At 41.6% G+C, this 27,957-nt stretch overlaps 1 protein-coding gene and 1 non-coding gene across 2 annotated transcripts; both read right to left on the reverse strand.

Moving 5' to 3' along the window:
* Positions 1 to 880: 880 nt before the first annotated feature.
* LOC122004171 (WD repeat-containing protein 75-like) lies at positions 881 to 4,805 on the reverse strand. The gene is made up of 9 exons (XM_042559097.1): positions 4,725 to 4,805; positions 4,476 to 4,616; positions 4,326 to 4,370; positions 3,287 to 3,453; positions 2,380 to 2,458; positions 2,220 to 2,305; positions 1,656 to 1,785; positions 1,432 to 1,564; positions 881 to 1,014 (listed from the first exon to the last, which is right to left on the reverse strand). The coding sequence occupies exons 1-9, from the start codon at positions 4,764 to 4,766 to the stop codon at positions 881 to 883; spliced, it is 957 nt and encodes a 318-aa protein (XP_042415031.1). The 5' UTR covers positions 4,767 to 4,805.
* Positions 4,806 to 19,772: 14,967 nt separating this feature from the next.
* LOC122007559 lies at positions 19,773 to 19,878 on the reverse strand. Its single transcript, XR_006119032.1, has one exon. It is a non-coding gene; the product is annotated as a small nucleolar RNA R71 (small nucleolar RNA).
* Positions 19,879 to 27,957: the final 8,079 nt, after the last annotated feature.

Below are 27,957 nucleotides of genomic sequence, written 5' to 3' on the forward strand. Positions count from 1 at the left end.
AAAATTATAAAAATACTCAAAATTTACATATAATTGAATATCCACAACCACAATCATTTTTATAATAAGACTATTTAACAAATAAATAAAACTTTATATTATACAAACAAAATGTATACATATTGATCCACAAATTAAATTTGTATCATACAGGTTATCCTTAACTTCATGACAATAATTTTTCAAACACACAAGTTTTACAAAACCTCATCATTGACTAACCGCTGTTGTTGGTGTCCATCGCATGGAATTGCTTCTTTAAGTCCAGCAATCTCTTCTTCTGAAAGGCTTTCAGCTATCACTCTTAGAGCCATCTTCTTCAACTTGTCATCAGCACACCTGGGGTTGTAGGCAATCAAGAAATTTTGTATGAAAACTTTCATACATGTAAATCTCGTACTAAATAATATGTCAATGTTATATATACATGTAATTCATACCGTAAGTGTGTTGATATCGTAACTGACAAGTTTTCTTTAGGGCCAACTTCTACTCAAGCTCTTTAAACACTGCATCAAAATAAAAAAATTGGCATTAGTTCTGTGCTAAATGAAAATCATATTTAGAGGAAAAAGCGGGAGTGCTGTAGATGGATATATTAACCAAGCATATTAATGTTTGACCTGTCTTTACAAGTTCTAAGCATATATATTAACCAAGCATATAACCTAAGAGGAATAAGTTACAAAATGCTACTTGATGTTTGACCTGTCTTTATTGGATTTTGCGGCCCCGGTCTTCTTGTAGCCAAGCACAATGTAATACTTGATGTTGACTCTACCTTTGCAGTTGTTTCGGCTTGAGGAGTGGCAAAGAATGGTGGAGTAGAGGATGGATTTTAGGTATTCATCCGTGCCATCGAGGAAATGACTTATTCCTCTTAGGTTGCCACAGGAACAGGATCTTCCACATCGAAGAAAAATATTACCCCATTTCCTTTTGCATCAGCATCACCTGCTGAACTGAGAAGAGCTAAGACGGCGAATTGAGATTCATCATGGGAACAGCTTACGGCTGTAAAAAAATGGGAACCATCAACAAGACAAAAGATTACAATCTTCTAACTACTCAAAGAGAAAATAGTATAAAGTTAAAGAAATATAAAAAATTCTATAAATATTTCACAAAATGTGAGCTTTGTTTGTAATCATACACCATTCGCAAAGCCACGGTAAGTTTATACTGGTCCAACAATGGACTGGTTCTTGCTGCCTATTTTGGACATTTGCAATTTATTAATATTAGTGCATGTATGCTAGAGACACTTGCAAAATAGAAGCTTTAGGACTCAAGATTGTTGTTGTATAGAACTGTTGACATGAACATCTAAAGTGCCAAAAATGGACTGGTTCTTTTTATTTCATTTTAATTTTCTGGTTCTTTTAGTCTTGGATTTATACTACGATCATTTAAGAGCCAAAAAATGCACACCTTCTGTAACAATCCCGTGAGACCAGTACAATGCCAAATTTGAAGTACTCCAAACTGAAAGTTGTGGCTTTAAACCGTGTGTATAGGACACCAGATATTCTGATTCCCCAACAAATGAAGGCTTTGTAATTGGCTGTACAAGAAAAAGGAAAAAAAAACAGATGTAAGGACATTCACTGCTATTTCGATTTGCCAGATAACAATATAGGCAAAATGATGATTACCGAAAGTGTATCTCCAATCATAGCCACAAGAATATTGGAATCTGGATCCCATAATGTAATTATAGTCTCAGCTGCAATAGCAAGGACTGATCCATCGGCAGAAAAAGCAGCAGCTGTTAATGATTTTCCCCTGTCATCAATTCAAAGAAATTAATTTCATGGGAGTTCCACTGTGCAACAACACTATATGATGGGAAAAGAAATATATGCAAGCAAATAATTTCAAAAAATAGTTTAAAGATTTCACCAATAATTCAATTAAAAAACAAGGCATCCTTTAAATTAAGAAACAGTATCTTTTTTTCATAATTAATGTATATACAAAATTGCAAGTTCCATACGCCCAATCAACTGGTTCAGCTCTGAGTAGCATCAAATACAAGTATTACTTTAAATATCTCTGCTTGATTTGAAAGCTGTCTGCTTCCACAAATTATTTCAATTTCATTCGATACAAATAATTTTTTATGTTAAAATAAATCATAAAAACTAAAAGGCATCAAATGAGCAATGATATTAATATAATAAAGGAAAAAACATTTCATTGGCAGCAAAATTTAATACTTGTATGAACCAACAGATTGGCATCTCCAACCAGTTCTCTGGATTGATTCATTATTTCTGTCGGCATGAGAACCATGAACCCAAACCTGAAAAATAGATTACTCATTTAATCATTATATACAATGGGGCAACAGAAAGAAAAGAGCCTAATAGACACTACCTTAAAATCACCACCATAAGATGATGTGACAGCCATGTTGTGTCCAGGGCGAAATGCAAGAGATGAAACTTGAGCATCACTACATCAGAAAGTAAAGAAAATATAAAAAGGTGGTTTATTTTATCTGTTAGAGTGGAAGGTGTAAAGGGTTAAAGAAGTGCAAAGAAAACATTAGTCAAGTAGTGAAAATCTTATAATTTGTCCTGGAGCTCCGAAGGATAAGATTCATGTAACTGATTCCAAACAGTTGGGACAAACATGGGATGGTAGTAATGATAACGGCAGCAGTAACAAAGAACCAAGAATTATTAAGCAGCAGAGAACAACTTGGCAACCAATCACTCAAAGAAGAGCTAAGCCAGCCCACAACCATATGGATCACTCAAGGATAAGCAACGTCAGCCCATAACCATATAGACCAGAAATGAAGTTTCAATATAAAATTGATCAACATTTAACTAATTCAAGATTGTCAACTTGAAGAATTTCTCTAAAATGAGTAATGGTAACAATCAAACTTATCACTCTTTTCCAACAATCAAAAGGTTCAATATGCTGGAATAAGATATGATCTGATCATTCAAGGATGCTTTTCATATTGCAAAAGAAATGCGTGAATGTGCGGATATAATAACCAAATCATAAGCACCAAAACTATATAGAAATTAAAAACCAATGAAACTTCTGTTACATAAAACTAAAGTATCTAGAAAATTGAAAAGGAAATATGTTTGTCTCACTGATATGAAAGACCACATTGGTGTGCCAAATTAAATACTTCTCCAATTGACATCATAGAAAATTAAAAGATTGATGGTCCCTATTCGCAAAGTTATGAAAGATTTATAGAATAAATAAACAAAAAAATAAAGAACAATAGATGAAGCTCTGTTTGTAGTCTTCTTACCTGTGAGGCTCATATATGACAGTGGATAATAAGTACTCTGCCACTAGGGAACCACGAGTCCAGTATTTTAGACAAACCAAACCCCCTAATTTTTCTTCAGGAATTGTCACATCAATGGTAGCCATTAAGGAGCCATCAAGAGAAATGGCTACAAGAGCCACATATAGCTGCAACCATCGAAGTACAAGTACATCCACGAAGAGTTAGCCAAAAATTCAAAGATCTAATTCATCATCTACAAGAATTATGATAGCTATCTATGTTGTAATGCAAAAGTAATTACATGCTTAAAACAAATTATGACAGCAACCAAGCAGATTTTAAGATTGACTCTCTCAAAATGCATCCCCAAGACATTATTTAAATAGGTGCAAATTTGTGATCTCGCTCTATTGAAACACAAACTACACACCAATCCTAGCATGGTAGTTTAGCATGAATCTCAGAAATTATTGAGCTTTAAACTAAATTAAATCTCTATCTTGTCCCAGACAATCCATGACTGATTACTCCAGCAATAGAAACATGTAATTGAATACCCCACAACTGCCACAAAGAGAGCCTGTGGGAGTTATGACACGTGCATTTCCAGTTTCCAGCAAATAGGAACCAATTGTGGTACTTTCTAGCTTATATCCCTGCCTTCTATGTGGCTGGCTAATCAGAATCAAAATGGATATTTTTGTACCCCATAACTGAGTTGTATCAAATATACTTGTTTCTAGTTAATGGAACCCAACAGTAACAGTGATATTTACAGAGCTAATTCCTGGAAGCAATAATGTCTTAGCAAAAAATGACCCAAAGAATCCATAAAAATGCAACTCCAATCAAGCTGTTTACAGAAATTTGGCAGTTGGTACAAATAATGCATTCTTTCCAAATGTCAAACTACAAATTAGAATTGCTTCTAAACTAACAGCCTACTAATGCATGGACGATTGACTCAAAGAGCTACGGATACAACAGAACAAAAGTTAAGGTAATAGTCATAACAGATACAGCACCGCAAATATATCTTGATTAGTTAATGGCGTACCATAACGTCATCTGCAGGCTGAAAATTTCTTTTGCACACTTGGACCTAAGCAATAAAATAAATATCATGAGAACTTGCTTTTTCTTAAAAGGAAAAAAGAGATGTCAAGCTCTAGATGATAATATCAGAATGCAAAAATAGAGCCATCACCTCTGAAACCTCATGGTTGTCAAACAAGCTATAGAATTGTACACAATAATCTTCAGTGGAAACAGCAACTAATCCAGTTGTCTGCTCAAATGCAACTTGTGTGCAGGATCCTTCATGTTTGAGAGGAAACGAAAAAGGAGGCTGAAGATATACTAGAATATATCAACATACGAAAGTTTATCCAGGAAAGGTTTTCAGTAAAACTAAGCCAACAAAGCATTGATGTCTAAACCATATGGTATGACAAACCTTGATTCCCGATATGGATTTTGAGATATCCATTGTAGGCATTTTTAGCAGATGAATGTGATTATCTGAACAAGATACCTGGAAAAAAATATGAATTAACATTGGCTTCCAAATTTCAATTAAATCAAAACATCAAAAGCAGTACAAAGCAATAAAAAGTAGTGTGACAAGTAGAACTATAGAGGTTTATCAATTCTGTATAGGATCATCAGTTGCCAATAATATGCAAAATGCCTGTAGATTTACTAAACAGGACCTCCTTATTAAACATATAATAAAAAATGGAAAAAAACCTCATTTTCAATGAAAAAAATAATGTAATGATATATAAGAAGTCTCCTTAGTTAAGTTGGACATCCTCTTTTGAGTAGGACTTCCTCTTTGATTCCCACGTGATTGAGAACCAGGAATCCTAATTAAAGTGTTTTGGTATTTTAGTCAGATTGAGCCTCACTTTGACTTCAACAACTCTAAATATATAGTGCCTAGCACAAACTTCATCAGATTATGTACTCATCTATGCAAACCATATTTTTAATCAGTCTTCATCAGATTATGTACTCATCGATCCGTGCCATCGAGGAATGACTAAATCATGAGAAAATACAATCAGGGGAGGGGGAAAATTGATGCAGTATGAATCCGGCAAAATGGCTAGTTCGGAAAATAATCAAAAATAAACAAAATCTTATTCTAGAGGGATGGAAGAAATTTTACCTTTCTTTCTTCCGTTCCTCCTACTCTCGAATCTGCTCTGCGAGGAAGGAACTAAGATCGAAGGGTTCAGAGGAGTTGAGGAGCCGTGAGAAGATTAGGAAGGGTAAGCTGACTTTGATTTTTTTTTGAGCAGACGACATTTCAAGAAATAATAATAGCATCGAATGCACATTTCATCTCATCCATGTGCCATAACACCACAGGAAGAAGCCAGAAACTGCACTCGTTTATATAATTAGACCACATGTAACACACTGCCATAAGATCATTAAGTAGGATTTTTTAACATGCTTATACAAACTTCAAACTGTTCATTTGGCATGGAAACAGCTGCTGACTCTGATTCTATTCTTCTTTTTTATCAGATTGTGTAGCAGAATTTTTATGAGGTTCCACAAGAGACTCTGTACCTGCATTTAAACCATCAACATTTTTTGAAGCAGGCTTGTATGGACAAGCAGCTGGCACCCTTGCAGGCTTTCTGTATTCCCAGCCGAAAAGCCTGTAGATCTTACCGACGATGAGATCGAAGAGCAGAGGCAAGGCGTTAACGACGGGGATCAAGAACAAAGGCAACAGGCACGCAATACAGACCATCCTGGCGATTGTTCCGCTCGGCGTCTACACTCCGCTGGATCTGCGTCGAGGGCTCGAGAGATTTGAGAAAGGATAAGCTGACTTTGATTGAGGAGATGGGGAAATGCGAGATTAGGGATCTCGACTTGGAGGAGTTGGGCCGGCGTGAGGAGTTTTGCGTGAGGAGTTTGGGTCGAGATTAGGGTTCAGAGGAGATCACGCGGCAAGGAGAGGAGAAGGCGCTCGTGGAGAGGAGAAGGCGCTCGTGGAGAGGAGTGGAGAGGAGAAGGCACTCGTGGAGAGGAGAAGGAGAGGAGAAGGCACTCGTGGAGAGGAGTGGAGAGGAGAACTCGTGGAGAGGAGTGGTGAGGAGAAGGCGCGCGCGCGTTGAGGGTTTAGAGTTTAGCAAAGCGAGGGCTGCGAATTTATTTTAAGTGAGTTTAGGGGAAACATACACAACACTTTAAAAAACGTTTTTTAAAAAAATGTTGTCTTTGACCATAAACAACAACACTAAAGACAACACTTCATTAAAAATCGTTGTCTTTAGTAAAAAGTAAATACCATAGACAACGCTTTTCACTAAAAGCGTTGTAAAACAAAGAACGACAACGTTTTTATTAAAAAGCGTTGTCTATTGGGTGTTGTTGAATGCAAAAATTCTTGTAGTGGGTCCTCTTCAGACGAAGTGCCCGTTCGAGATGCACGGAAAGGCAAGGTGCCTCGAGGTGACGCGTCTCCTGAACGGATCAACCGTCAGTTCTCCGAAGCAATATTGCACGACCCATTGCCAAGGCACTATGCTCCACTAGCGATCGGAGAGTACAACGGATCGACAGACCCGGATGATCATTTGGGTAAGTTCGACAACGCGGCTATGCTTCATCAATACACGGATGAGGTGAAGTGTCGGGTCTTCCTCACCACAGTCTCCGGATCGGCACAACGTTGTTTCAAGAGACTGCCGGACGGATCGATACGAAGCTTCAAGGATTTTCGAACAGTCTTCCTACACCATTTCGCGTGCAGCAGGCGCTACCAAAAGACAAGCGTCAGTTTGTTTTCCTTAAAGCAAGGGTCGAGAGAAACTCTCCGAGCGTACATCCAGCGCTTCAACCAGGTAGCTATGGATATCCCCTCGGTCTCATCCGAGACCATGATAAATGTCTTTACACAAGGGCTCATCGAGGGGGATTTCTTTTGGTCGCTTATTAGAAAGCCGCCTCGTGACTACGACAACATGCTCAAGAAAGCTAATGAGTACATAAATGTGGAGGAGGCCCAGGCAGCAAGAAGGAAGGAGGCACCAGCCGAACCCTCGGCGTCGATCGAACGTCGACCGTCGAGCAACCACCAACCGCCGAGGGGGCTAAGAGCCGAAGGTCGGCCGCATCAGGAAATAAGGGTGCATGTCGGGTAGCATGTGGCTTCCGGCTAGCCAAAAACATCGAAAGGCAAGGTATGGGCGCCTATGTTTTGCTCCTTCCACCAGTCAGCGTCACACAACACACGTGACTGTCGCGGCCTGACGCTGATCGCCAGGCCAGTCCCGAGGGGCTATTGTCGCCGATCTCCCTCTCCCGACCGGCGACACGAGCATTAATCCACCGGGCGGCGGGAAGATGCAAGAAGATAACCCGAGCGACAACACCATCATCGACAGCGGGAAAGTGTCGATCATCCCCTAGCCGCTCGCATGTAGAACATGCCATCTGCTCGGGAGGAGGAAAACAGAAGCAATGCCGCTCAGGGAGAATAAACATCATCGCCGGTGGACCAACTGGCGTGATTCTAACCGAGCCAGGAAGTCATACGCTCGGCGGCTGGAGATTCACGCCGTAGGCTGTAGCCGAGAGAAGGCGAACGAGCCCGAAATCAGCTTCGGACCCCGAGACCTCAAGGGCGTAGAAGTCCCCCACGATGACGCTCTCATCATCCGAGCGGTAATCGTAAATTATACCATTTACCGAATTTTTGTTGACACAGGGAGCTCGGTGAACATAATTTTCAAGAAGGCTATCAATCAGCTCCAGATCGACCAGGGCGAGCTACTGCCAATGACGACCCCACTATACGAATTCACAGGCAATGAGGTTTTGCTGATCAGCCAAACCAAGATGGTCATATCGTTAGGAGAGGAGCTGCTCAAGAGGACCAGGACCACAAACTTCATTGTGGTAGACGCTTCCTCAGCTTACAACGTCATCCTAGGTCGACCGACCCTCAATGAGTTTCGAGCAGTAGTTTCAACCTACTGCTAGAAGATCAAATTCTCAGTAGACGACCGAGTCGGGGAAGTTAAGGGTGACCAGCTGGACGCTCGACGTTGCTATGTTGAAATGGTCAAGACCGAGGCCAGGCCCGCTTGGAAGAACCCACGACTAGAGGTTAGCGCTATTACTGAAAAACCTCCTCCTTAGTCTATGAAGAAAAAGAGGAGGTTCAAATCCACCCTTGCCGAGCGGAGGCCACAACTTTCATAGCATCTGATCTGGAAGCCAAGCAAAAGGCAGAGCTGATCGCCTGTCTATAGCAAAACCACGATGTATTCGGGTGGTCAGTGCACAAGCTTCCTGGGATTTCCTCTAGCGTCGCACAACACGAACTTCACGTCCGATCGGACGCTCGGCCGGTAAAACAAAGGAAGAGAGACTTTAGCACCGAACAAAACCTGATCATCTAGGCAGAAATAGAGAAGCTGCTGGAGGCCGACCACATACGGGAAGTTCAATTTCTGAGCTGGCTCACAAATGTCGTGTTGGTCTCCAAGCCGGGCAACAAGTGGCGAGTCTGCATTGACTTTCGGGACCTCAACAAAGCGTGCCCGAATGACTTCTAGCCGCTACCTCGGATTGATCAGATGGTAGACTCCACTGCTGGTGTGAGCTGATATGCATGTTAGACGTGTATCAAGGGTACCACCAAGTGTCGCTCGCCCGGGAAGATCAGGAAAAGGTCAGCTTCATTACGGCCGACGAGACATACTATTACAATGCCATGCCGTTCAGACTGAAGAATGATGGAGTTACATATCAGAGGCTGATGAATAAAGTATTCCGACAGCAGATCGGCCGTAACATGGAGGTATACGTCGACGACATATTAATTAAATCCCTCCGAGCAGCTGACCTATGTACAGATATCAAGGAGACCTGCCAGACACTTAGGACATACGGAATCAAGCCGAATCCAAACAAGTGTCTATTTGGTGCAAAGAGCGGGGGATTCCTGGGCTACATCGTCACCGAGCGGGGCATCGAGGCAAATCCTAGCAAAGTAAAAGCACTACAAGATATGTCGCCGCCTAGAAATTTGAAGGAAGCCCAGTGTCTCACCGGTCGGATAACAACATTATCTCGATTCATCTCCAAATCATCCGACCGAATCTTATCATTCTTCAAGATACTACGTCGACCCACCAAATTCTAGTGGGACGAGGAGTGCGATCGGGCATTCGAAGAACTCAAGGCGTGCCTGAATTCTCCGCCTGTACTAGCTAAGCTAGTTGTCGGCGAGCCCCTCCAAATTTACATGTCTTCGACCGAACATGCAGTCGGCTCGGTTCTAGTTAGGCAAACCGGTGTATTTCCTAAGTCATATATTGAAAGATGTTGAATCCCGCTACACCGGTCTCGAGAAGTTGGCTTACGCATTGGTACTCGCCGCTCGAAGGCTTCGCCCGTACTTCCTCGCTCACTCCATCATCGTAATGACCAATAGTCCCTTGGGTCGAGTCCTCCTCAATCCAGAAGCATTCAGACAGCTAATCAAATGGACGATAGAGCTTAGCGAGTTCGACATCCAGTATCAGCCCCGAACAACCATCAAGGTGCAGTCCTTGGCAAATTTCATTACTGAGGTACAAAATCCTGAGCTAGAAGCTGTTTGAAAGATATATGTGGATGATTCGTCTACTCGGCAGGGGAGCGGGGTCGGCATATTGCTCATCTCCCCTAAAGAGGAGCGGATGCAGCTGTCCATTCGGCTGGACTATAAGGCAACAAACAATGAAGTCGAATATGAGGCGCTCATAGCCGACATGCAAGCCACCCGACACGTCGGAGTCATCAAGGCCCTCATCCACTTGGACTCTCAATTGGTCGCTTAGCAGCTGATCGGGACATTCGAGATAAGTAACGCGCGACTCAAACTCTATGCCGAAGCCTTCGAAAAACTATAGCCCAACTTTTGGGAGGTTGTCATATGGAGGATCCCTCGACTGGAGAACCAGGCTACAGATGAACTGGGCAAATTAGCCAGCTCGTTATCGCCGATTATCATAGCACAACCGATCAAGCAGGTATCCCTAGTGGCTTATATTGACCGGATGGAGGGGCTAACCTTCTCCAATGATTGGAGGTCGACATTGACGAAGTTTATACGGTCGGGAGCTACACTGTCCGATCAATAGGAAGCTCACTTGTTGAGGAGAAGGGCTAGTCGGTTCACCCTAATCGGGGATCAACTCTACAAGAAGGCCTTTTCTAGACCTCTACTTAAATGCGTCGGATCGGAGGACGCCGACTACATACTAGGGGAGGTACATCAAGAATCCTGCGGAGTACACCCAGGCGGCTGCTCATTGACAAGAAATATTCTACTTACCGGATACTTCTGGCCGACCCTCCGGGAGGATGTCGCTCGGACGGTAGCTACCTGTTTGTCTTGCCAGAAATATCATAACCTCTTGCACCGGTCGATAGAAGAAATGAAGGAGTCCACAGTCTCTTGCCCGTTCGACCAGTGGGGCATGGACATTATTGGGTCATTCCCCATGGCAACAGGCCAGCGGAGGTTCCTGCTCATCGCAATGGATTACTTCTCCAAATGGGTCGAAGTCGAGCCGCTGGCAAGAATAACTGAACAGATGGTCATGAAGTTCATCTGAAAACACATCATCTACCGGTTCAGCATCCCGCGCCGACTCGTCTCAGATAACGGAAGGCAATTCACCAGTCATAAACTCAAAGAATGGTGCGGAGGATATGACATCCAACAAGCTTTCGCCTCCGTGGCCTATCCTCAGAGAAACGGGCAGGCCGAAGTCACCAATCAGGAGATCCTGCGAGTCTTGCGCACTCGGCTCGATCATATGGGAGGTAGCTGAGTCGATGAGCTCCCCAGCGTGCTGTGGGCGCTCCGCACGACTCCTAAAGGAGAGACCGGGGTGACTCCTTTTCACCTGGTGTATGGCAGCGAAGCGGTCATCCCTGTCAAAGTCGGAATTGAATCCAAGCGGATACAATATTACAGTGAAGACAACACCGAGAGGAGGCCTTTGGATCTGGACTTGGTAGATGAATCACGCGCTAAAGCTGTCATCCGGCTGATGGCAGATCGACAGAGGATGAAGCAAAGCTATAATTGGAGGGTGATCCCTAGATCGTTCCAGGTCGACGACTTGGTATGGAAGAAAGTGAAGCCGGTCGTTGACGTCACCAAGTTAGAGGCTCCATGGGATGGATGATAACCATGATTTTACTGTATTATTTTGATTCATACATGCATGATTTAATGCTATATTCATAGATGAAACCTATATATGCATCACATTTCATACATTGTCTTTATTCTTAGACTTAATTACAAATTATCTTATTTTTGGTGTTTTTGATGCTAATATGTGATTCTTATTTTGTAGACATCAAAGGATCTTGAATTTTGATCTATTCGAACCAAAGTTTTGCTCGAATCGAAGTTTAAACGAGAAGATCAAGCTGCGGAGCATTATGGACCGTTCATCAAAGATTGGACAAATCTGAACCATCCATTGAAGATCTGGTCCATCCGACCTAAGGGAGAGTAGATCTAGACCCTTGATCAAGATCAGCACATTCGGATCGGAGTTTAAGCGAACTTTCACTGTTGATCGAGCTCTGAAGCATCCCAGCCGTCCGTTCAGATCTGGATCTGATTTAAAACAGAAGCTACAGTGCTGTCCGTGTTTGGTCGATCTCCTTCACGGTGTTGCTGAGCTTCATCCCGCGGCGCAGCTTCTTCCGAGATTCTGACCCCGTTTCTTCTCCGATCAATCTCTCAAGCTTCGACATCAGTGAGGAAGCTTCTCCGATCATCTGAAGCCGCGGCGGGTGTTTCCTCAGGCGGAATTCTTCCCCCCGGCATTTCTCTATTCCAGCGTAGATTTGGAGGAGTTCCTCCAATCGGCGACTCTGATTCCCATCAGCGACATTTGGAGGCATTCCTCCGGTGTTCCTGAGCTCCATCTGACAGCAAACCATCATCCGCAACTTCATCCCAGATCCAGAGATTTCAGATTGCATATTTCCATATTTTTGGCCATTTATGGGGGTTCCGGGTTGTTTCCAGCGTGTCGGGGGCGTTCCGTCGGCGATGCTGAGCAATCCTGGAACTGATACGCTGTAGAGATTATCCGCTAAGGACCGGAGTTGGGCGTTCTCGTCTCTGACCTCTTGTGTGACGGCAAGAGTGTGAAGATTGTTAGATTGGTTGTGAGATTGGAACAGTTTACCATTTTATTTCCTTTTATTACTGTTTTGTAGCTAGAACAGATTTATTTTGGTTTTTGTTATGTTCTTATCATTATAATCTAGCATTTCCTAGTCTTGTTTAAGTTTAATTCATGTTTAATAGTGTAATTTCATTGATGCAGTTTAGTTTAATTCTTGTTTGATGCTTAGTTAATTGTTAAGTGATTGATTTCTGAGTTAGAGTTTGAATTGTGCTTTAGATTAGATTTATCTTATGTTTTGTATTCATTCTTAGTTTAAGTGTGTGTTGATGGTTTAATCACAACGTAGGGTGACAATGTGGTATGGTTTGATTATTGGCACATAGTTAGGTTTTATTTATGCATTGGATTAAGTTCTTATTTGCTGTGCTTTTCATTTGCTAGATTTAGATTCAAAGCTTAAAACCCCCATTTATATGTTAAAACCCCAAAAATAGGAATAACATACAATTCTAAAATTACATCCTACCCGTAATTCCTCGAGAGATCGATCCTGGGCTCGTTATTACAACATCATTGTGTATGTAAGGGGTTCATGGAATATACATTGTTAATTTGATAAGTCTATTCGTGACACATCAGTAATTTACGGCTTATCAACAGACCCTTCAAGGTCATAGAGAAGCTCCGCTTGGGTGCCTACTACTTAGAAGATGGGTACGGTCGACTACTGGAAAGGCCGTGGAGCGCGAACCATCTCCAGCCTTATCGAGCCGGATGAGAGGTGCACTGATGTAACAATCGATGAGCCTTTGCATCCTTGTACTCTTTGAATGCAGGACCGAAATAAGAAACGAGGATTGCTAAGATCTGTGCCGAACGACGTATCAAATCATCGAGCGACAACGTTAAACGTGAGTCTCCATCAATCGTCAAGTGGAGACGTTAAACCCATGTCTCCATCGGCGGTCGAGCGACGACCTTAACTCATAACTTCGTCAAATCGTCGAGCGACGATGTTAAACGCGAGTCTCCATCAATCGTCGAGCGACGACGTTAAACCCGTGTCTCCATCAACGGTCAAGCGGCGATCTTAAACCCAGGACTTCATCAAATCGTCGAGCGGTGACGTTAAACCCATGTGTTCATCGACTGTCGAGCGGCGACCTTAAACCCATGACTTCGTCAAATCATCGGGCGACGACATTAAACGTGAGTCTCCATCAATCGTCGAGCGGCGACATTAAACCTATGTCTCCATCGACGGTCGAGCGGCGACGTTAAACCCATGTCTCCATCGACGGTCGAGCGGCGACCTTAAACCCAAGACTTCGTCAAATCGTCGAGCGATGACGTTAAAAGCGAGTCTCCATCAATCGTCGAGCGGCGACGTTCAACCCGGGAGAAGGTATAAACCTTCCTCAATTCCTTCAATGGCACTTGTATGGTCGTGTGGCTAGCCGCAGAAATGCCGCTCAGGTGAGCGTCCTCCAAGGGGCTGCCTGTTCAGGGTGATACGCACAAACACCATAGAAGGTTAAAGGCAGTCATACAAGAATTATAAAAAGAAAGTTCCGCCTAACGGGCGAACATTCATTGCAAAAAGGGGGGGCATCGCTGAATGGGCAGGCTTACATTCAAAAAGAAAATTCTCTACGGGATGGATGCTCAGCCTCACTCTAGATAATCAAAGACGTCATCAGGTAGCAAGTCGTTCATCTTGCTACGATTGATGACGCTGTCCGTCAGTACGGTGGGAAGATGGTCGTCCGCCTTGAGCTCCTGGAGCGTCCCGTCAATAGCTAACTCGAAAATCCGGATGATTCGTTGGACGATCTTATCAGTGAATTTGTCCAAGCGAAGGTAAGCCTGCTTCAGCGCTTCAAGCTTGCATGGTTCGCCTTCTTGATATGTCATCGGAGCCGAGCGGGAGGTTTCCAAAGCATCCTCAACAGCTTTGAGCTTCCCCTGAAGAGAGGCCTCCATAGCCGAGCGGATGCCCTGCTCGGTGACCAGGAAGTCCTCAGCTTCCTTGAGCTTCTGGGCAAGAGCTCGGGCTTGTTGGTTCTTCATCTCTAAATCATTGATGGCTCGGTTCTTCCTCGCCGTGGCCGACTCGATTTTCTTATCAAAAGTGCTAACCTGTGCGTTGAGCCGACCCAGCATAACTTCCTGGTCAGCAGATTTATGCCGCTCGACCTCGAGGAGCTTATTGGCCTTCTCCAGGTCGGCCTTCAATTGGATGCCCTCGGTAATAGGCGGCCCTTGGGAGTGTTGGTTGCTACTCGGAAAACCTAATGGTTCCACTGTACAAAAATTTTGTACAAAGGTCTGAACTTTTTCCTAGCTACCATGTGTTCTTTTAAATTAAACTTGGATCGCCTGCGGAACTTAACACGTTTGATCCAAAGTTTAATCTATTTGTTCTTTTAGGTTTAGACTCGGATCTCCTGCGGAACTTAACACGTTCGATCCAAATCACCTAGGTTATTAATTTCATTAAATATTAATTTCCAAAATTGGCTTCCAGTACTGACATGGCGAGGCACATGACCTTCTTGGATATAGGAACAACCACCACCGACTAGATAAAGCCTTTTAAGGAAAGTTAATATTTAATTTTCTTAAATAACTTTAAGTCAACCGAAAAGAACAATCAAATCACAAGGAAAAGAAAAAAAAAAATAAAAGAACACAACATCGAAAACAAATTCGAAATACTAGAATCGCATGCCTCTTGTATTTGGTATTATTTCCAAAAATAACTAGTATGATGCGGAAAGGAAAAATACTAGTTATACCTTTTAGAAAAACCTCTTGATCTTCTACCGTATTCCTCTTCTAACCTCGGACATTGTGTGGGCAATGATCTTCCGAGACGAGAACCACCTAGCACCTTCTTCTTCTTCCTTCAAGTTTCGGCCAAGCAAAAACTTCCAAAGGATGAAGAACTTTTTCCACCAACCAAGCTCCAAGGGATGCAAGCTTTCTCTCCTTCTTCTCCAAGCTAGAATCCGGCCACCAATTAAAACTCCAAGAGCATGAAGAGGTTCGGCCACAAGATGGAGAAGAAAGAAAGAGAAGGGGCCGACCACACCTAAGGAGAAAAAGAGAGGAGAAAATAATAGAGTCGTTCACACATGAATGCACCTCTACCCCCTCTTTTTTAATCCTTGGTCTTGGCAAATAAGGAAATTTAAATAAAAATTTCCTTAATTATTTTGCCATGAAAAGGAAATATTTATTTAATTTAAAATAATTTTTCTCTTCTCAATTTACAATGGCCGGCCATATACAAATCTCCAAGCAAATAAAATTTTAAACACAAATTAAAACTTCCTTATTTGCTTCCGGAAATTTATAAAATTTTTCAATAATTTTTATCCCTTCATGATTGGCTAATAAAAAGGAAATTTTATAAATTAAAATCTTTCTTTTAAACATGTGTATAATTTTCCAAAAAGGAAAGTTATCTCTAAAAATAAAATCTTTTTTCAATCTACAAATAAGGAAAGATATCAAATCTTTTCTTAATCTTTTGTAGAAACTAATAAAAGAGAATTTTTAAACTTTCTTTTAAATCATGAACATGATTAAAAAGGAAAGTTTTTACCAAAATTAAAATCAACCTTTTAATCTACAAATAAGGAAGGAGATTTAGCTCTTCTCTTAATCTTTTGTAGAATCTTATAAAAGGAAAGATTTAAATTTTTAAACTCTCTTTTAAATCATGTTATCCACATAAGAAAAATTTTAAAAAATAAAAATCCTTTTATTTTAATTTGGGCCGGCCACACCAAGCTTGAACCCAAGCTAGGGCCGGCAACCTTGAAGCACCCATGAACCAAACTTTAGCCGGCCCTAGCTTGGTCTCCAAGCTAGCTTGGCCGGCTCCTATGGGATGGGTAAGAAGGTGGATATAGGTGGGTATAGTACTCTATAATTAAGAGGCTACGATAGGGACCGAGAGGAGGAATTGATTTTGGTCTCCCGATAAAATTAAGCATCCCGTGTTCGCCCCGAACACACAACTTAATTTTATCAATAATAATTCATTCCACTAGAGAACTATTATTGAACTACCGCACCAATCCCAAATTACATTTTGGGCTCCTTCTTATTATGAGTGTGTTAGTCTCTCTGTGTTTAAGATAACAAATGTCCACTAATTAAGTAAGTTACTGACAACTCACTTAATTAATATCTAGCTCCAAGAGTAGTACCACTCAACCTTATCGTCATGTCGGACTAAGTCCACCTGCAGGGTTTAACATGACAATCCTTATGAGCTCCTCTTGAGGACATTCTCAACCTAGATTACTAGGACATAGTTTCCTTCTATAATCAACAACACACACTATAAGTGATATCATTTCCCAACTTATCGGGCTTATTGATTTATCGAACTAAATCTCACCCATTGATAAATTAAAGAAATAAATATCAAATATATGTGTTTGTTATTATATTAGGATTAAGAGCACACACTTCCATAATAACTGAGGTCTTTGTTCCTTTATAAAGTCAATATAAAAGAAACGACCTCTAATGGTCCTACTCAATACACTCTAAGTGTACTAGTGTAATTATATAGTTAAGATAAACTAATACCTAATTACACTACGACATTCTAATGGTCTGTTCCTTTTCATCTTGGTCGTGAGCTACTGTTTATAATTTATAAGGTATTGATAACATGATCCTCTGTGTGTGACACCACACACCATGTTATCTACAATATAAATTAATTGAACAACTACATTTATCATAAATGTAGACATTTGACCAATGTGATTCTTATTTCTAGATAAATGTTTATACCAAAAGCTAGACTTTTAGTATACATCCTAACAGGGAGGAGGATGCGCCGCTCGAGATCTTAAGCTTCTTCAGTTCGCCCTCCACAAAAGTGAGTCATTGGCACATGGCTATGCTTTCCACCCAATACTGCAGGCGAATGGGAAAACGTTAACGCCGATCGGAGGTAAATCATGAATTGGTAGTAAAATACATACCCCGGTGGACATTTGCAGGTGGTTGTTGCCGAGGGCCCCAAGGGGCATCGTCGCGGCTTGTGTCCTGGCTTCCTCCCAAATGCCGGCGAGCGGCCCGCAGATGAGGATTTTGTGCTCAGGGGTGCGAGGCTGGGCGCTCGGCTCAAGGTAATCCTCCATTGGCAGGTGGAGGATCACCGTCACGGATTGCCGACCGCTCGTGGCCGATTGGGAAGAGGCCACCGAATCGGAAGGTGGGGTCGAGGACGTGGGGTGGATACTGGACCGCAAAACCCTTCGTCGGGTCGGGGGCAGAAAGGCGACCGGTTGTATAGCGATGGTCTCTGGTGGCAACTCGGCCAGAGACGTCGTCCAATCAGATGAAGTGGTCTCCGTCGTTTCTGCGATGGCCGCGGGAGAGGAAGTACCTACTCGCTCGGCGGCCCTCATGGCCAAGGCAGCGGAACAGGAATGCTAGTCCACTCGGCATCTCTTGCGCCTGGTAAGGGGCTCGCCATCGCCAGAAGACCCTGAGCCCTCGGTCCGGACGGCAGGCTGCGACTCAGGGGTTGGGAGTGGCTCTCTAGTAGCTTCGATGCTAGGCGCCCGGTCGACAGCGCCCTCTCCCACAGTGGGCGTCTCCCCGCTCTCGGTGAGCGTGTCTTCATGGGAGTTGACCGACGTTATACCTTGGCTCACCAATTCCTTTACAGCAACCGCCTCAACCTCGGCGCCCTTAAGCTTTGTGTAGCCGACCATCCACGCTCGCATCATGACTTCGGCTACAAGAGATAGAAAAGAAATTAGTTAGACCCAAAAGAAAGGATCAGATAATGGCGTACCTAGGTCGCTCAAGAGTTTGGTGCGGATTGGGCTCAGACCGAAGATGTACATGACACCTTCCAGCAGCGGCTTATGGATGTCATATTTTTGACTAGCCATCAGGGATGTTGCGTGCAGATAGTCCGCTCAGCTCTTATGCTTCTTCAAATAGGGTTGAGGTGGTAGTCCGACCTGCCAGTGCGTCTGAAAGCTAGGTCGTTCGGGGAGTCGCATAAAGAAGAAATACCCCTTCCAATGTTTGTTGGAAGTTGGCATTTTGTTGGAAAACACTAAGCCGACCCGAGATTGAAAGAGGAAGGTTCCTAGTTCGGACTGTTTGGGATAATAAAAGTAATGGAAAGCTCGAGGGGTCAAAGGAATATCGTGTAACCAAAACAGCATGATGACGCTGCACAACAAGCGAAAAGAATTTGGTACGAGCTGTGGAAGGGGAACACGGAAGTAGTTACAGACTTTGATGATGAAGGGATGAACAGGGAATTGAAGACCGGCCATAAACTGGTCTCAGAATAGACATACGGTGCTGGTCGGCGAGTCATTTGGCCGATCGGACGGAGAGGCTAGAATGATCTTGTGATTAGAAGGAATATCGAAGATGTTCCTAAGGCTCTCGACGTAGCTCGCGTCAAACATGGTCTCCATGGTAGTATACCAGAGTTCAGGAGTGGGGTCTGACGGCTATAAAGAGCTTGCCATTGTCGGAAAACGAGAAAACAAGGGGTTCGACGGGAAGGAATGGGGACGGAAAACCCAAAGCGAACACTGGAAAGCTGCGGAGACCTAAAGGAACTACAAAAGGGTGAAGGCGAGAAGGTTCAGGGGAGCTTACGGAAGGAGGGGAAAGGTTGTCGCAGAATAGAATAGGTCGCTGGAGCACTGATCGCACTGGAAGTCGCCGGTGGCACTCGAACAAAACGCGAAGGTGGAGACGACGGTGGCTATGCGAGGTTATAAATCTCTGGCTCGGTCGAGCGGAGCCGTCGGATCTAGGGCATGAAATCCAAGACACAGATCCAGTCATGGAATTCAAACCGCCAGACGTCACATTGGAGTCTGTCGCTCGGCATACCCTTCTATGTTTTCTCATAATTTTTTTAGACACTATGAGTACTAACATGTCAAGCAGACCCTTAAAAAAATTCGCTTCATCCATCTTTGCAAGATTTGTATCTCCGATTGTACAACCTCATATCGAAGCAAAAAGTTTCCAACTAGATCCAAATTGAATCACCATGATACAGGATCACAAATTTAGAGGAGAATTATCGGAAAGCTTATATCTACACCTTGAGACATTCTTGGAGCTTTGTGATACAGTGAACTGTGAGGGTGTCTCAGCAGATGCCATTCGGTTAATGACATTTCCTTTCAATATTAAGGATAGGGCGAAGACTTGGTTTTATTCTCTCCATCCTCAAAGCATCATAAATTAGGAACAATTGGAGTAGTAATTTCTAAATCACTTTTTCCCTCCAAGCAAAACAATGTGTACGAGGAAGTGCAATACAAGTTTTGCTCAAGCAAATGGAAAATTGCTATTTAAAGCATGGGAAAGATTTAAAAGTTTATTAAGGCATTGCCCTCATTATGGTTTAGAAAGGTGGATACAATTGCATATATTCTTCATGGGGATTTCTTTCTCAGATAAATCTTTATTGGATTTTTCAGCCGAAGGTTCTTTTATGAACAAAACTGTGGATAAAGCATATACATTAATTGATTAAGTGACATTGAACCTTCAAGAATGGTCAAATAATAGTTGGATGGACTCTCCCCTGATAATTCTAGATGTGCAAGCCATGAAGGCAAAAGAGTCTGTCAAACAAAATGCAATTCAACCATTCAAGAATTTTGAAAATCACAAATCACATAATGAGGGATTTAAATAGTTGGAGACAAAGATTGATAGTATAGTTTCAAAATGGTTCAAACATGACCCCCCTACCCAGACAAGGTCTAGTGAACAGTGTAATGATATTAAGTTGAGAGGTGACAAGAATCATGAAGAACTTTTAGAAAAGAACTTGTACAAAATTGAGGAGAAGAGCAATAGCAAATCACAAAACCTTAGTTTCATTACTCCAAAAAGTGCCCAAAGGTCACAAGTACTTTTCCCTCAACGGTTGTTCACATCATCACTAGACAAACAAGTTGAACCTTTACCACAAGCTCAAAGGGAATTTTGGGAAAAGATTGATTATTCCTTTTTAGGACCCCCATTAAGAATTCCTTTTCCACAAAGGTTAGTGGGGGCTAATGAAAACAAAGCTTTGGCAAATTCTATGATATTAATAGGGTTGAGTGTAGATTTCTTGATGTGCATAAAGATGAGGACTTTTTAGATGAGAAATGTAATGATAATGCAATAGTCAGCAAGTTTTCAGATCTACCTCTTGGATTTACAGGGTATTTTAGTGGAATAGAATTTTCAGATGATGATTGTGATGAGGTTGATCAATTCAAGACTACAAGTGATGTTGTTGATTCTCCTATAGATGATATTGATCTTGGTGCATTGTTCAGCAATGTATGTGATGATGTTAATGACATGAAAGGAAGTGTAGGGAACTGTGTTTTGGAAGCAATATCTCAAGAATCACCTCCTTTGTCTACACAACCCTTTGAGTCTATGAGAGTTATATGAATTGAACATGTTGTGGATCAATGTGTAGGGACTTATGATGAGATGGTAGAGTCTCAAGAATCACCAAGTTTAGTTACAATACTACCTGAGCCAGAGCAAAAACCATCAATTGATTCAAAAGAAGTCACATCCACTTGTTTAGTACTTTCAGGTACCTCTCAGTAATGTAAGATTAGTATTTCTAGTGATCTTTTAGAAAATTTCATAGAAGTACCTATAATCAATTTTGTAGGATGTGATTCATTTTTTCATTCATGCTTTGTCAAATTTAATATGGTTCTAGTTCTTTTTTATATCGCATGCTTGTGGGAGGTATGTTTTTCTTTTGCATGTACAGATTTCTCTTGGGTTGAAATTTGGAAGCTCATTCTGAACCGTCTTCGACCATCTAAAAGAACTTTTAAGAAAATGAAGATGGAGAGAATAATACTTCACTTTTTATCTCCTGCCATAAAAGCTCTCTCTCCATAATAAGAGCCTTTGGTAGGAAGGTATTGAAATATCTTACCCCTCCAAAAGCGAGATTTCGATGAGTCTATTGAAGTGGTCGAGCTAATGACCTTAAACAAGTGCTTCTTGGGAGACAACGCAAGTTTCTTTCTTATTATTATTTCAGTTTATTTTTTTTCTCTTTTCTTAACCTAAATTCTCTACTTAATTTTTATTGTCCATCTTCTTTTTATAGATTGAAAGCTGTGGAGGAATGTGAACATTAGATAGAGGAGTATCTTAAAGAACATGAATGTCAACTGTTTGGAACTCATCACTTGGTAACTTCTCTAACTTCAAAAACCTCTTCCATATTTTATTTCTAATTTTTATTGGGACGATGAAAAGTTTAAGTCTGGGGAATGTATACTTAGATGCATATATGTTGGGTTATAGTTTAGATTTTGATAATAAAATTTAGATTTTACTCTAGTTTGAATTTGTAGCAATTTCCTTTTGAAATTTGCTTTCTTAGTAAGATTGTGGCTTGAGTTATATTATCCATACTATTACTGCTGATTTGTCCAAGAGTAAACTTTTAGCACGTTTATTATCTAGAGGTCATGAGTTATACTTTTTGGTGGTAGTATATTTAGTGATTTATCTTTTCTATCTCTAGTGGAACAAAATGAGCATAGCAATTGTTTGATGATAAAAATTTTTGCACGTTTATTGTTTAGATTCATGTGGATAGGTCATGAGTGCTAGTATATTTGGTCATATACATTTTTCTATCATTAATAGTAGGAGATGAGCATTATTTTTCATTGAAAGAATTTGGTTATAGTCTAGCTTGAGGATCTCTATACACCTTACCTTATTTTGATAGTTGAAAGTTCTGAAAATAGTCATGATTCATTGAATTTGATGAGTACTTAATTTCCCATGGTGATTTCTTAACTACACCTTGGCTATTAGATTGATGCTCGAAACATTAAAACTCATTTGGAAAAATAGAAATCCCACTAATTGCATCATTACAAATGTGCAATTGGAAAAAAAACAAACAAAGTATATGAAATAAGGGATTGAAAAATTTGTTGTCATAAGTAGAAACTAGATGTTTGCCCCTTTGAGACCAAGTTAGGTTATTAGAGAAATGAACACTAGATTTCTCTTATTATCGAGCACATTCTTTAGAACTTGGGTAGATTTAAGATAGATGAACCAAGCAGTGTTACTGCTGGGAATAAAAGGAAAAGATGGTCCAATGACGACTTGGCTAAGATTTAGAATTGATACTTGAGAGAGTTAGGCCACATTTTGCACTAAGCACGGAGGACTTATTCTTAGGCTATGTTAAATCCATTTATGATCATGCCCACTATTGAAATTGTTAGATGGAGTTAAATTGATTCATCAAGGATTATGATGCACATACTCTTATACATATTTCTAGATTACAGAATTTTGTTTGATAACAATCGAATGCTTTCTTGTAGATCATTGTGATTATGCTCATTAGTTTCACCAGTTTGATAAAACTGGATAGAATCATAAGGGATACTCATTTTAGCTCATGAATATAGATTGTAGAGTTTGATTGAGGACAAGCAAATGTTTAAGTCTGGGGATGTGATGTGCGTAGATTATATATGTTATTTTATATCATTTAATGCACATCTTTTTGTATTCATTGGATTATGATCTATACTTTCACACCCTTTTCTATTATATTTCATCATAGTTACTACTTTGCATCCAGAGATATGCTCGATTGCTTGTTTTAACTTTCAAGAGTAGTTTGGAGTGAAAAAGAATGCTAAAGACACAAATGAAGATCAAATGAAACAAGGATTGGAGGCCCGCCATATCGTTTTAGAACCAAACTGGGTCTGGCCATTCCTTGAGGCACGGCTAGAAGAAGATTCAGATGGTGACCACGGCTAGAAGATATGGTCGTGCCAAATGGCATGGCCAGAGAGAAGAAATAGCACAAGAAGAGGGAGAAGTCGTGTTCCAGAGCAATGCCAAAAGCTTTCCATGCCATTTTCCAGAGCCAAATTGGACTTGGTTGTGCCTTGAGGCATGACCGTGAACTTCAAAGTGTTGTTTTGAGGAGCTGTCCGTGCCAATTAGCACGACCAAGAAGAGGTAAAGCAGAGTTGCTCTACTTTGGCCGTGTCAAACCACACAACTTGGCCGTGTGGACAGAGCTAAACTAGCTCTAGATGTGCCTTATGGCATGACCAAGAAGCTAGCAGTAGAGAAGGGGCCATGCCATTTGGCATTGCCAAACACTAGTGGCCGAGATTGATTGGTTCTGGCCGTGCCAAATGGCACGACCAGATGCTGGAATCATGTCCAAGCCATGGCTAGATGCACGACCACCCCATGCCACACCTCTATAAGAGGGTTACTTCATCTCCTCCAAAAGAGGAAGAAGTTTGGTGGAAAGGAAGAGACCATCTAGGCCAAATTCTTGCATCAGGAGGGCATCATCTGTGCTATCCGAGGCAGTTCTACTGCTCCATCCTCGTCGGCACGTCAAAATCTACATCCAAAGACTTCACTTGACATCAAAGGATAAGATTTCCTCTTCCTTCTCTTGGATTTCTATTATTATGAGTCTTTGGATTGCATTTATAGCTATTATGGAGTAGATTTAATCTATTCTAGGATGTAGGATGTAATTGTAATGTGTGGATGATGTAAACTCTATAGAATTTCCAATGACCTAGTTTGATGATACTTGTATGCATTTGTTCTGTTTGATGAAATTATTGCATAGAGATATTCCCTTATGATCATGAATTTGTCTATCTAGATTGTATTTCTGTATGCATAGATCTTAATTCTGAATTAGATACATTGTTGTGTGGCTATATCAGGACTGTGTGTGAACTTGAATTTTCGTTGATCAGATGCAAAAATCGTCATTTCTTTTGAGTGTGCATTCCGATATAGCTCGGCATAGCCTTAGGATACTTGTTTAGAGTTGAGTATCTAAGATAACTATTCTTCTATATAGAACGCAACCTCCTAAGGGAGGATGTTCTATGTATGGATAAGTCTATCACTTGACCTAATGAGCTTCTTCTAATCATATACTACGCAAATGACCTACGTAATATAGAGACGTATACCCGGGGGAGACCTTGTGACAGGAGGTACTCTACTGAAAACCCAGAGTCTCTAAGTTACTTCTTTACTTGATGGCATACTTGGTTACTGGCATGGGAAGCACGCCGATACACCATTATAGGGTGGAATTCGATAGATGTTTAGACTATCCTATAAATATACAAGCAAAGCACTAGGAACAGGCCAATTCGTAGCACAATATCCACCATTATAATGAAACTTTTGACCTAGAACATCTTATGAACTAAGGACTTCCTCAATTTATTTTTTTTACTTTCACATTTTAGTTTAAAAATCTCAAAACAAACATCTATCGATTTTGTCTACCTAAATTTGAAGTGTAGAACCAACTAGCATTTAAACTTCAATTCTCGTGGGATTGACTTTATAAATTTTATTACTTGATGGCAACTGTGCGCTTGTGATCGCAACATCAGTCCCACTGTTTGGCCGAGCGGAGGAGCCACTCTGTCGGGTATCCCCGCCCTATCGACCTCAACTGATCTTCTCCATTATCCCTTGGTTCAGTTGATTGTTTCTGCCCGACCGGACCAACGCTCTGGTTGCCTTAGCGTTCCTCCACTTTGTGATGATCACCTGATGTTTTTGCCATAGTGTTCTTGGCTATACGAGAGTTCTGTTCGAACAAGTCACTTGTCGATCGGACACTTCATGTCTGATCGGCAACTACAGTAGACCTCCACTCGGCCCACCTTTGGTGAGTCCATGTGTTCTCTAGCGTTGACCGCATTGACTTTGACCTCCACGTTGTCTGCTATCTCGGCCCACGATGAAATATCCATGGCGACCTGGTTGAACCACTTAATGTAGGCCCTCAATGCCTCTTTATGCCCCTACTGCACCATGAACAGATTAACACTTGTTTTCTGGTAGTAGCGATTACTAGTGAAGTGGTACAAGAATGCCGCTCAAAAATCTTTGAAGTTGTGAATTGATCCGATCGGTAGACGTCTAAACCAGCATTGCGTTGATCCTGAAAGAGCTGATAGAGTGTGGCCAAATTATCAAACTTGGCCAGATGGTCATCCGGATGGGTTGTTCTATTGTATTCCCTGATCATTAATGGGGTGTAATATCGGGGTAGGGGGTCATCTAGGATCCCCTGAGAGAGCTGTCGTTTGATCCGTTCGGACGAATCATCATTTCTTGGTACTTTCCCTTTCTGTACATCCCCAATGGCCACGTTGTCCGAGGAGGATCCTAGTTCCTTGTTCGCTCAGCATTGTTCCTCTAATGGAGTCTAGAACAACGTGTGATGAAAGAGGATCGTCGTATTGGGCGCGCCCCCATATGTGCTGGTAGGCTTGTTATTCTGCCCCTGAATGGAAACATGTTCCATTCGATCTCTATATCCGGCTTGTTAACCCGCTGTTGATGTCGCGGGCTCATGTACCTAGCGCTTGGCCAGCACCTACTGTTGTTGTTGCTCCACCATTTTTAAAGCTCGGGCTTGTATCAGTATATCTAATTCCTCCTTTGTCAATGTCACCATCGTGAGTCATCCAGTACCCTCTATATTTGCATTTCGGATACAGGTTACGTTTCCACAGACGACGCCAATATGATCATGTCTGAAAATCATAAAAAAGGCTAGCTGGGAATTGACTTCTAGGTTGACTGGGTGTAGACTACGCTCCTCTTTGCAACACAAGAAATGTCAATGTCGGGTCAGGGAAGGAGTCCTCGGCGTTGGCCCTCCGAAACTCAAGTCAGTCACTAGAAAAATGAAAGAAAGCGGAGCAATAGTAAGCAAAGGTGTGAATAGTGAATAATGTGTACCTCCGTTAGTGTATAGACCCCTCCTTTATATAGCGCCCCCGTAGATGATGTGCACGCGCCTCAAGGTGCGAGCACTCTTCCCTAACCGTCTTATGAAAGTACCTATCAAGAAAGTGTCTCTAACTCCATACCTTAATAGAGCATGCAAATCCCTGATGAGGTAGTAGAAGCTTCCATCTTACGATCCGTCTACTGACCATGCCTCATTGTTAGCGGCATTATCTCCCAAAGGGATATTAAGAGATATGAAAGGGGCCCCACTATTTGGCCGAGCGGGGAAGCTACTAGGCCAAGTATCCCTGCCCTGTCGACCTCAGCCGATGTTTTTCATAATCCCTTGGCTCAGTTGATTATTTCTGCCCGACCGAACCAGCGCTCTAGTCACATTAGCGTTCCTCCACTTCATGATGAGCACATGATGTTCTTGCCATAGTGCTCTTGACTATATGGGAGTTTTGCTCGGACAAGCCACTTACTGATCGGACACTTCATGTTCGATCGGCAACTGCAGTAGACCTCCGCTCGGTCCACCTTTGGTGAGCCCATGTGTTCTCTAACGTTGGCCACCTTAATTTTGACCTCCACGTTGGTTGCTATCTTCGCCCTTGATCCGCACTTGGTGGGCCCCCCTTTATCACCACATCATGAAGGATTTAACATTATGGAGTCTTCACTTCAAGTTTCAGCTACAAATCAAATTTGAAGAAGTGAAGCGAGTTACTCACCCCCTCCCCTCTAGCTGATACATGTCTAAACAAGTGGTATCAAAGCAAGACTGCTATGCATTGGACTAATCTTTGAAAGGAGAAAAGAACTAAAGGAAGAAGAAGAAGTTGAAAGCGAAGCCCAAAATCAACAGATCAAAAGATTCATCAATTATGGGAGTTCAACTTCAAAATAGATCCCAGAGAGGATTTGGGTACGACGTTCGGGCACCTCCACAATTTGTATTGGGAGCTTCAATTTTTAAAAATCAAGGGTTGAAATTGTCTTCATGATGAAAATAGAGCAATCGTTTACTCTAATGGAGGGATTTGAAGTCCCAACAGATAGCAAAGGAAAGTTCCTTAAGAAAAAGAAATGGACCGACGAGCAACTCCAAAAATATGAAAAAAAAAAATGAAAATGTAACTAAAATTTTGATTAATTTGGTTCCTAATAATATCTTTTGTAAATTGAAAGATTACAAGAGTGCAAATGAATTATGAAACAAATTGGTCAAACTTCATAAACATCCCTCCTCAATGCAAAGTGAAGATCAAATCAAAGAGGGAGAAATTAAACGATTACAAGAGAAGCAAATTGAAAGATTACAAGATTTGTTTGCACTCTTATGTAAATTGAAAGATTACAAGAGTGCAAACGAATTATGAAGCAAATTGGTCAAGCTTCATAAACATCCCTCCTCAATGCAAAGTTAAGATCAAATCAAAGAGGGAGACTCTTTGATTCAAGAACATGAGAATTCAGAGGTTTGGAGGTTCTCAACATCAGAGGAAGAAATTGAGGAAGCATCCACCTCAAGAATTGAGGTGGAGAGTTTGTTAACACTAGAACAAGAAGAAGTCTTCACATCCAGGTCAAATGAAGAAGAATGTATCATCCCTACAAATTGTGAAGGTATATCAATTTCAATAAATAAAGATAAAAATTATA

The sequence above is a fragment of the Zingiber officinale genome, chromosome 7B (genome assembly GCF_018446385.1).
Source record: "Zingiber officinale cultivar Zhangliang chromosome 7B, Zo_v1.1, whole genome shotgun sequence".
NCBI lineage: Eukaryota > Viridiplantae > Streptophyta > Magnoliopsida > Zingiberales > Zingiberaceae > Zingiber > Zingiber officinale.

Coding starts and splice junctions, on each gene's coding strand:
- LOC122004171 (XM_042559097.1), bottom strand. CDS start 4,766: ATGCCTACAATGGATATCTCAAAATCCATATCGGGAATCAAG. Junction 4,371..4,475: donor ACAACCATGAGGTTTCAGAG/GTGATGGCTCTA, acceptor TTTATTGCTTAG/GTCCAAGTGTGCAAAAGAAA. Junction 2,306..2,379: donor CTTATGGTGGTGATTTTAAG/GTAGTGTCTATT, acceptor TCTATTTTTCAG/GTTTGGGTTCATGGTTCTCA.